A 10,517-nucleotide genomic window follows, 5' to 3' on the forward strand; every position below is an offset into this window, starting at 1 on the left:
ATTGGCAATAAATTAAATTAATTTCCCCAAGCCGAGTCTGGTCTGTCTGTGCCCGAAGAGGGAGTGTCGGAGCCGCTTTGGTGGTTCACCCAGGGCTGTAGAGAGCCGCTGGGATGTGATCGATCATCGATATCACAAATATCGATATTTATATCGCGATAACCCGGGCGGGATGCGAACTGGCGCCGCCGGGATTCGAACCCGCGGCCTCACCACTCCCGGCACGCCGCGCCCGGAACCGCGCGCCGCGCAGCGCCCGCCCCCCAACCCCAGCCGCCTCGCCATTGGTCAACGAGCTGTCAATCAAAGGGAGAGCGGCCGAGGATTGGCTGGGTTGAGGGGCGTGGGCCAGGTGGGCGTGGCGGCTTCCTGCGGTCGCCTTTGCGCTGACCCTCGGCATGGTGGGCATGGCTGGAGCGGGACTGGGCAGGGGATGGACAGGGGATGGACAGGGGCTGGACGGGGGTCAGGGGAGTCTGACTGGGCCTGGGCAGGGGCTGGACAGGGGGACAGGGGCTGGACAGGAGGGTCTGACCGGGGGGTGGACAGGGGCTGGGCAGGGGCTGGCCGGGGGACAGGGCTGGACAGGGGGACAGGGCTGGACAGGGGCTGGGCAGGGGTGGACAGGGGTCTGACCGGGCGGACAGGGGCTGGACAGGGGATGGACAGGGGATGGACAGGGGATGGACAGGGGGGTCTGACCGGGGGGACAGGGGCTGGACAGGGGCTGGGCAGGGGGGTCTAACCGGGGCTGGACAGGGGCTGGGCAGAGCTGGACAGGGGGGTCTGACCAGGGCTGGACAGGGGCCGGAGCAGAGCTGGACAGTGGCCGGACAGGGGGGTCTGGCCGGAGGGACAGGGGCTGGACAGAGGGGTCTGACCGGGGGGACAGCCCCGGACAGAGCTCGGAGCGCGGGGAGCATGTCCGGGCTGACCGGGAGGGTCGGTGGCCGGGGGGCTCAGGGTCCGGCACGGTGCGGGGTGACCATGGCCGAGGGGTCATTGTCCTGAGCCGGGGGTCACTGCCCGGGGTGGCTCTGGGGTGGGCAGGGTCGGGAGGGTCACTGTCCGGGAAGTGCCAGCTTTGGGGTCACTGTCCGGGGGTCCCGGGGGTCCCAATGGCCGGAGGGTCACTGCCCGGGGGTCTGAATGGCCATGGGGTCACTGTCCGGGGTCTGAGTGGCCGGAGGGTCACTTTTTGGGGGTCCCTGGGACGTGCATGGCCGGAGGGTCACTTTCCGGGTGTCCCGGGGGTCTGAATGGCCGGAGGGTCACTGTCCAGTTGCTGCCACCCCGATGGATCCATGCCCAAGGGGTCCCCGGGATGTCCCCAGAGCAGGGACAGAGCTGGGGACAGCCTCCATCCCCAGCACTGCAGACTGGCCAGGCTGTCCCTGTGTCCCCATGTCCCCGTGTCCCCGAGGTGACAGCACTGTCCCGCAGGCGGTGATGGGGGTGCAGGTGGTGGTGACCCTGCTGGCTGCCAGCCTGATGCAGAAGCTGGCACCGCACTGCTCCTTCGCCCGCTGGCTGCTCTGCAATGGCAGGTATGGCACTGGCACTGTCCCTGTCCTTGTCCCTGCCCGTGTCTCATCCCTGTCCCTGTCCCATACCTATCCCTGTCCCTGCCCCTGTCCTGTCCCTATCCCTGTCCCATCCCTGTCCTTGGCCCTGTCCCTGTCACGGCCCCTGTCCTGTCCCTATCCCTGTCCTGTCCCTGTCCCTATCCCATCCCTGTCCTGTCCCTGGGGGGCTCAGGGGGTCACCCAGCCCCGCTGTCCCCGCTGTCCCCGCTGTCCCCACAGCCTGTACCGCTACAAGCACCCCACGGACGAGGAGCTCTGCGCTCTGGCCGGCAAGCAGCGTCCCAAGAGCAAGAGGGACAGGTCAGCCTGGCCGGAATCCGGTGGGACCCCCGGTGTCCCCTCAATGACCCCAGTGACAGTGGCCCCATAGTGTCCTCCCAGTAACCCCAGTGACATGACCCCACAATGACCCCATTGCCCCCCAGTGACCCCCAGTAACCCCAGTGACAATGACCCCCTGTGACTGCCAGTGTCCCCCCAATAACCTCCATGACAGTGGCCCCACAATGACCCCAATGACCCCCAATGTCCCCCCAGTAACCCCAGTGACAATGTCCCCAGTGTCACCCCCATAACCCCAGGGACAATGACCCTAGTGTCCCCCCAATAATCCCCATGACGATGTCCCCACAATGACCCCATGACCCCCAGTGTCCCCCATAACCCCAGTGACAATGTCCCCACAGCCCTGTCCCCCAGTGTCCCCAGTAACCCCAGTGACAATGACCCCACAATGACCCCTCTGACCCCCAGTGTCACCCCAGTGACCCCAGTGACAATGGCCCCACAATGACCCCAGTGACAATGACCCCAATGACCCCCAGTGTCCCCCATAACCCCAGTGACAATGTCCCCACAATGATCCCAGTGTCCCCCAGTGTCCCCAGTAACCCCAGTGACAATGTCCCCACAGTGTCCCCCAGTGTCCCCAGTAACCCCAGTGACAATGTCCCCACAATGACCCCCAGTGTCCCCAATGATCCCAGTGACAATGTCCCCACAATGACCCCAGTGACAATGACCCCATGTCCCCCAGTGTCCCCAGATAACCCCAGTGACAATGTCCCCACAGTGTCCCCTAGTGTCCCCCCAATAATCCCCATGACGATGTCCCCACAATGACCCCAGTGTCCCCAATAACCCCAGTGACAATGTCCCCACAATGACCCCAGTGACAATGACCCCAATGACCCCCAGTGTCCCCAATAACCCCAGTGACAATGTCCCCACAATGAGGACCTGGGAACATGGAATACTCACATTTGGGGTGCTGGCAGTCACCCCAGCAGCAGCCTGGTGACAAACACCCTGGCAGTGCCACCCACCTCAGGTGACACCGGTGACACTCCGCCATTCCCCGCAGGAAGCTGAACGGCGTGACCGAGGACAAACCCCTGTCCGTGCCCAGGGACATCAACCTCCAGCTGGACACCTGCCCCATCACCGCCGTGGACGCTCTGGGTACCTCCCCGTGTCCCCAGCAGCCCAGCCCACCCCCGGGGGTGTCCCCAGGCTGGTGACATGTCCCCTGTCCCCGCAGTGCTGCGCTATTTCCTGGAGTACCAGTGGTTTGTGGATTTTGCCCTCTACGCCAGCGCTGTCTATGCCTTCAGCGAGGGCTACTTCTGCCTGGTCACTCCGGCCAGGGAGACCAACCTGGGCGTGCTCTGGTGCCTGCTGACCGTCGGCTTCTCCGTGTATCCTACAGACTTTGGGGTCTGAGGGGGAAGGAGAATTCGCTGTCTGCGTTTTTCCTACAAATTTTGGGGTCTGTGCAGGAAGGAGAACTCATTCTCCTTGTTTTTCCTACGAATTTTGGGGTCTGTGCAGGAAGGAGAACCCACATTCCGCGTTTTTCCTACAGATTTTGGGGTCTGAGGGGGAAGGAGAACTCACCATCCGCATTTTTCTCCTACAAATTTTGGAGTCTGAGGGGGAAGGAGAACTCACTGTCCTCGTTTTTCCAAAAAATTTGATTTTATGGATGATTTATGGCAAATTCTGAGGAGGTGGTGGTGACTCTGTGGTGGGGATGTTTAGGGGATTACAAGGGGGTCTGACCATAATCCAGGTGTCCCCAAATGTCCCCAATTTCCTTCACAACGTGTATCCTCCTGCTTTTGGGGTCTGAGCAGGAAGGAGAATTCACCATCCTTTTTTTCCCCATAAAATTGGATTTTATAGATTATTAATGATAAATTCCAAGGAGGTGGTGGTGACTCCATGGAGGGGATGAGCAGGGGGTCTGACCAGAATCCAGGTGTCCCCAGATGTCCCCAGTTTCCTTGACACATCCCCAACGCCAGGAAGGTGTTCTCCATGGTGATGCGGCACTATTTCCGCTCCGAGGAGGGCGGCGAGCGCTCCGTGTGCCTCACCTTCACCTTCCTCTTCCTCCTCCTCGCCATGGTGGCCCTGGTGGTCCGAGAGGAGTACCTGGAGTTCGGCCTGGAGGCCGGTGGGTGACCGGTGGGGACAGGGAGGGGACAGGGAGGGAGCTGGGAGACCGGTTGTGGGTCATTCCACTCATGGGTCACTCTGCTCAGGGGTCATTCCACTCAGGGGTCACTCCACTCAGGGGTCACTCTGCTCAGGGGTCACTCCACTCGTGGGTCACTCCACTCGGGGGTCACTCCACTCGGGGGTCACTCCACTCGGGGGTCACTTCACTCGGGGGTCACTCTGCTCAGGGGTCACTCCACTCAGGGGTCACTCCAGTCGTGGGTCACTCCACTCAGGGGTCACTCCCCTTGTGGGTCAGAGCACTTGTGGGTCACTCAAGTCATGGGTCACTCCCCTCACTGGTCACTCACTCTCCTCACTGGTCACTTACTCCCCTCACTGGTCACTCTCTCCCCTCACTGGTCACTCTCTTCCCTCACTGGTCACTCAGTCCCCTCACTGGTCACTCTCTCCCCTCACTGGTCACTCCCCTCACTGGTCACTCACTCCCCTCACTGGTCACTCCCATCACTGGTCACTCACTCCCCTCACTGGTCACTCTCTCCCCTCACTGGTCACTCAGTCCCCTCACTGGTCACTCCCCGCAGGGCTGGCCGGAGTCACCAATAACCTGGAGACCATCCTGAAGCCACGGGGCTGGGAGTGGACGTGAGTTGCTCACTGGGCAGGGAGGGAAATGGGGTTAAAAATAACCTTTTGGGGCTGTTTTTGGGAACTCTGGGGCAGGAACACCCCGGGAATGGGGCAGGAACCCCAGAAATGGGGCAGGAACACCCCAGGAACCCTGGGAATGGGCAGAAATCCTTGGGAATGGGGCAGAAACCCCAGGAATGGGGCAGGAACCCCTGGGAATGGGGCAAACCCCTAGAAATGGGGCAGGAACTCCAGAAATGAGGCCAACACCCAGGAATGGGGCAGGAACCCCCCGGGAATGGGGCAGGAACACCTGGGAATGGGGCTGGAGCTCCAGAAATGGGGCAGGAACCCCCCAGGAACCCCAGGAATGGGGCAGAAATCATTGGGAATGGGGCAGGAACCCCCTGGGAATGGGGCCAACACCCCAGGAATGGGGCAGGAAACCCCTGGGAATGGAGCAGGAACTCCAAAAATGGGGCAGGAACACCCGGGAATGGGGCAGGAACCCTGGGAATGGGGCAGGAACCCCCTGGGAATGGGGCCAACACCCCAGGAATGGGGCAGGAAACCCCTGGGAGTGGGGCAGGAACTCCAGAAATGGGGCAGGAACACCCGGGAATGGGGCAGGAACCCCACAAATGGGGCAGGAACCCCACAAATGGGGCAGAAACCCCCCAGGAACCCCAGAAATGGGGCCAACACCTGGGAATGGGGCAGGAACACCTGGGAATGGGGCAGGAACTCCCCAGGAACCCCAGAAATGGGACCAACCCCGCTGTGTCCCCCCAGGCTGCCGCTGGCCAAGCTGGCCTTCAAGGTGGCCCTGGTGGCCCTGTGCTCCTTCCTGGGCGCCTGCCTGACCTTCCCGGGGCTGCGGCTGGCCCAGACCCACCTGGACGCCCTGCGGATGGCCGCGGACAGGCCACTGACCCAGTGCGTGACACCTGGGGACACCTGGGGACACCGGGGGGGTTTGGGGTGGCAGGGGTGTGTGACAGTGTCCCCACAGGGTGTTGGTGACACCTGTGCTGGTGGTGGTGATGTGGGCCAGGCTGGTCAGACAAGCCGCTGATCCTCTGGTGACACCTGGGGACACCTGGGGGGGGATTTGGGGTGGCAGGGGGGTCTGACAGTGTCCCCACAGGGTGCTGCTGTACATGGGGTTTGTGGCACCCGTGTGGGTCAGGCTGATCTGACAAACCCGTGACGCAGTGGGTGACACCTGGGGACACCTGGGGGGTTTTTGGGGTGTGTGACAGTGTCCCCACAGGGTCCTGCTGCACATGGGATTGTGTCACCCATGCTGGTGGTGGTGATGTGGGTCAGGCTGATCTGACAAACCCCTGAGCCAGTGGGTGACACCTGGGGACACCGGGGGGGGGTTTTGGGGTGTGTGACATGTCACCTGCAGGGTCCTGCTGCACGTGGGGTTCGTGTCACCCGTGCTGGTGGTGGTGATGTGGGTCAGACCCATCTGCAGGGATTTCCTGCTCCAGGCGCCGCTGGGCAAGAGGACAGTGCAGCTGTGAGTGGACAGTGGGGTGGGGTGTCCCCTGTGTCCCCTGTGTCCCCCTGTGACCCCCTGTGTCCCCCCAAAAACCCCTGGGACAATGGCCCCACAGTGACCCCTGTGTCCCCACAATAACCCCCAGGACAATGTCCCCACAATGACCTCTCTGACCCCCAGTGTCCCCCCAAAAACCCCAGTGACAATGTCCCCACAACGACCCCTGTGACCCCCAGTGTCCCCTGTGACCCTCCGTGGCCCTCAGTGACCCCTGTGACACCCAAGAACCCCCAGTGTCCCCCCAATGTCCCCGCAGTGTCCCTACATGTCCCAGCCATCCCCACAGCCCCTGTCCCCATGTCCCCCTGTCCCCATGTCCCAGGGGGTTCCTGTCCCCATGTCCCATCCCTGTCCCCATGTCCCATCCCTGTCCCCATGTCCCCATGTCCCAGGGGGTTCCTGTCCCCATGTCCCTCATGTCCCATCCCTGTCCCCATGTCCCCATGTCCCAGGGTGTTCCTGTCCCCCTGTCCCCCTGTCCCCATGTCCCTGTCCCCCTGTCCCCATGACCCCCTGTCCCCATGTCCCCCTGTCCCCGTGTCCCCATGTTCCCATGTCCCCATGTCCCCATGTCCCCATGTCCCCCTGTCCCCCTGTCCCATGTGATTCCTGTCCCCCTGTCCCCAATGTCCCCATGTCCCCATGTACCCATGTCCCCCTGTCCCCCAGTCCCCAATGTCCCCATGTCCCCATGTCCCCCTGTCCCAGGGTGTTCCTGTCCCCCTGTCCCCAATGTCCCCATGTCCCCACGCTGTCCCCAGGCTGTCGGACAGCTCCTTCGACACGGCGCGGCTGTGGGCGCTGGTGGCACTGTCGCTGCTGCGCCTGCTGGGGACACGGTGGCACCTGCAGGCGTACCTGGCGCTGGCCGAGCGCTGGGTGAGCAGCCTGAGGAGAGAGGCGGGAAGGATTGCTGCCGTGGAGATCCAGAGCAAGGTGGGGTGGGGTGGGAGTGGGGTGGCATTGGGACTGGGGTGGGATTGGGGTGGGGTGGGAGTGGGGTGGGATTGGGAGTGGGGTGGGGTGGGGGTGGTGGGATGGGTGGGATTGGGGTCTAGGTGGGAGTGGGATTGGGGTGGGGTGGTTGGGGTTGGTGTGGGAATAGGATGGGAGTGGGGTAGGAGTGGGATTGGGGTGGGATTGGGATTGGGGTCTGGGTGGGATCAGGGTTGGATTGGGATCGGGGTGGGAGTGGGATGGGATCAGGGTGGGATTGGGGTGGGTGTGGGGTGGGAGTGGGATTGGGGTGGGAGTGGGATTGGGGTGGGAGTGGGATGGGAGTGGGATTGGGATCGGAGTGGGAGTAGGATGGGAGTGGGGTGGGATTGGGATGGTTTGGAATCAGGTTTGGGATCAGGGTAGGATCAGGTTTGGGGTCAGGTTTGGGATCAGGGCTGGGATCAGGTTTGGGGTCAGGGTAGGATCAGGTTTGGAATCAAGTTTGGGATCAGGTTTGGGATCAGGTTTGGGGTCAGGGTAGGATCAGGTTTGGGATCAGGGCTGGGATCAGGTTTGGGATCAGATTTAGGATCAGGTTTGGGGTCAGATTTGGGGTCAGATTTGGGATCAGGTTTAGGATCAGATTGGGGATCAGGTTTGGGATCAGGGTAGGATCAGCTTTAGGATCAGATTTAGGATCAGCTTTGGGATCAGGTTTAGGATCAGCTTTGGGATCCGGTTTGGGGTCAGGGCTCATCCCACCCCACACTCCGGCATTCCCGCAGATCACCAGGATTTACTGCTACGTCTCCGTGGTGAGCCTGCAGTACCTGGCGCCTGTCATCCTCAGCCTGCACTGCACCCTGCTGCTCAAAACCCTGGGTGAGCCAGGAATTCCGGAATTATTCGGGAATTTGGGAATTATTTGGGAATTATTTGGGAATTTGGGGTGGGCAGGATGGTCTCCTGGTGAGCCTGGGGTCTCTGATCCTCACCCTGCTGCTCAAAACCCTGGGTGAGCAGGGAATTCCAGAATTATTCGGGAATTGTTTGGGAATTTGGGAATTATTTGGGAATTATTTGGGAATTTGGGAATTTGGGGTGGGCAGGATGGTCTCCTAGTGAGCCTGCAGTACTTGGGGTCTGTAATCCTCACCCTGCTGCTCAAAACCCTGGGTGAAATTTGGGAATTTTGGGAATTATTTGGGAATTCGGGAATTATTTGGGAATTTGGGAATTATTTGGGAATTCAGGGTGAGCGGGATGGGCCTGAGGGTCACCAGCACCCAGATTGTCCCCTCCTGAGGGACAGCTGTGACCTCTGGGGTGACAGGGACAGCACCCCGGGGTGGCTGGAGCTGGGTCAGGGATTTGGGGTGGCGTTTGGACAATGCTGTGGGACAGGGTGGGATTTTGGGGTGTCCTGGGCATGGCCAGGACTGGGACAGGGTGGGATTTGGGATTTTGGGATTTTGGGGTGTCCTGGGCAGGACCAGGACTGGGACAGGGTGGGATTTTGGGGTGGGATTTGAGATTTTGGGGTGTCCTGGGCAGGAGCAGAACTGGGACAGGACAATCCCTGTGGTCATTTCCAGCCCAGGACCCCAGAGCTGTCCCTCTGTCCCCACAGGGACCCCAGATTTGTCCCCACAGGGACCCCAGAGCTGTCCCTCTGTCCCCACAGAGACCCCAGAGCTGTCCCTCTGTCCCCACAGGGACCCCAGATTTGTCCCCACAGGGACCCCAGAGCTGTCCCTACAGGGACCCCAGAGCTGTCCCTCTGTCCCCACAGAGACCCCAGATTTGTCCCCACAGGGACCCCAGAGCTGTCCTTCTATCCCATAGAGACCCCCAGATTTGTCCCCACAGGGCCCCCCAGAGTTGTCCCCTCCATCCCACAGGAATTCCCCCAGAACTGTCCCCAGAGTTGTCCCCTGTGTCCCACAGGGATCTCCCCAATCCTGTCCCCTCTGTCCCCCCAGACTGTCCCCTGTGTCCCACAGGGACCCCCAGAGTTGTCCCCAGTGTCCCACAGGGATCCCCCCAACCCTGTCCCCTCTGTCCCACAGGTCACCACTCCTGGGGGCTGTACCCAGCGTCCCCCCCGGCGTCCCCAGTGTCCCCAGTGTCCCCAGCTGGTGCCACCAGCGAGGAGGTGACAGCAGTGGTGCAGGAGATCTCGGGGCTGCTGAGCTGCATCTTCACCCCTCTGTTCCTCCGAGGACTCTTCTCCTTCCTCACCTGGTGGGTGGCCTTGTGCCAGGTTGTCACCAGCCTCTTCGGCCTCTACTTCCGCCAGTACCTGGTGACATCCTGATGGGACAGACTGGTGGCACTCTGGGGACATTTGTGACTCTTCTTCTTCCTTGTCTGGAGTCTCTTCGGCTTCTGCTTCCGCCAGTACCTGGTGACATCCTGATGGGACAGACTGGGAGGTGCTGGTGGCATTTGGGGACATCTGTGACTCTTGTTTGTCACCTGGAGTCTCTTCAGCCTCTGCTTCCACCAGTTCCTGGTGACATCCTGACTGGGATGTGCTGGTGGCACTTTGGGGACATTTGTGACTCTTGTTCCTCACCTGGAGTCTCTTCAGCCTCTGCTTCCGCCAGTACCTGGTGACATCCTGATGGGACAGACTGGTGGCACTCTGGGGACATTTGTGACTCTTGTTCCTCACCTGGAGCTTCTTCAGCCTCTGCTTCCACCAGTGCCTGGTGACATCCTGACTGGGATGGGCTGGTGGCACTTTGGGGACATTTGTCCTTCCTCACCTGGAGTCTCTTCAGCCTCTGCTTTCACCAGTGCCTGGCAGTGTCCTGACTGGGACAGACTGGTGACACTTTAGGGACATCTGTGACTCTTCTTGTTCCTCACCTGGTGGGTGACATCCTGACTGGGATGTGCTGGTGGCACTTTGGGGACATTTGTGACTCTCCTTCCTCACCTGGAGCCTCTTCGGCCTCTACTTCCAGCAGTACCTGTCAGCATCCTGTGCTGGTGGCACTTTGGGGACATTTGTGACTCTTGTTCGTCACCTGGTGGGTGACATCCTGACTGGGAGGGACTGGGATGTGCTGGTGGCACTTTGGGGACATTTCTGCCACCAGGGTGGGTTTTGTGTCACCGCTGTGGCTGCTGTCACCGTGCCACCCCTCGTTGGGGACATTCCAGGGCTGTTTGACCAGAGGGCAGTGGCTCCAGGTGTGTTGGGGACACTGTGGGGACATTCAGGAGTGGCAGTGTGGATTTTGGGGTGATTTTGGGGGTTTTTGGGGTTTTTGCTCCATGTGACACCTCAGGTGTGACAGCCTGGGGTGGCTGCTGGG

General features: G+C 61.2%; 1 protein-coding gene across 2 annotated transcripts; it reads left to right on the plus strand.

Moving 5' to 3' along the window:
• Window positions 1-343: 343 nt before the first annotated feature.
• On the plus strand, window positions 344-10,005 carry TMEM161A (transmembrane protein 161A). 2 transcript variants are annotated; one of them, XM_085040352.1, is made up of 13 exons: window positions 344-401; window positions 1,444-1,547; window positions 1,806-1,886; window positions 2,950-3,047; window positions 3,127-3,283; window positions 3,893-4,044; window positions 4,637-4,697; window positions 5,475-5,618; window positions 6,097-6,210; window positions 7,014-7,188; window positions 7,977-8,073; window positions 9,261-9,515; window positions 9,717-10,005. In XM_085040352.1, exons 1-12 carry the CDS (start codon window positions 399-401, stop codon window positions 9,506-9,508), a joined length of 1,434 nt encoding a protein of 477 aa, XP_084896478.1. In that variant the 5' UTR covers window positions 344-398; the 3' UTR covers window positions 9,509-9,515; window positions 9,717-10,005. The 2 variants fall into 2 exon arrangements, with proteins under 2 accessions (XP_084896478.1, XP_084896479.1); XM_085040353.1 differs by lacking the exon at window positions 1,806-1,886.
• Window positions 10,006-10,517: the final 512 nt, after the last annotated feature.

Source organism: Lichenostomus cassidix, chromosome 28 (assembly GCF_008360975.1).
Source record: "Lichenostomus cassidix isolate B80296 chromosome 28, HeHo_3.0, whole genome shotgun sequence".
Classification (NCBI taxonomy): domain Eukaryota; kingdom Metazoa; phylum Chordata; class Aves; order Passeriformes; family Meliphagidae; genus Lichenostomus; species Lichenostomus cassidix.

What these genes read in the sequence shown, in the direction of transcription:
- TMEM161A (XM_085040352.1), top strand. An exon ending in CTGACCGTCGGCTTCTCCGT is followed by an intron (nt 3,284 to 3,892) that starts GTATCCTACAGA and finishes CCCCAACGCCAG; the next exon opens with GAAGGTGTTCTCCATGGTGA. An exon ending in CCGTGGAGATCCAGAGCAAG is followed by an intron (nt 7,189 to 7,976) that starts GTGGGGTGGGGT and finishes GCATTCCCGCAG; the next exon opens with ATCACCAGGATTTACTGCTA.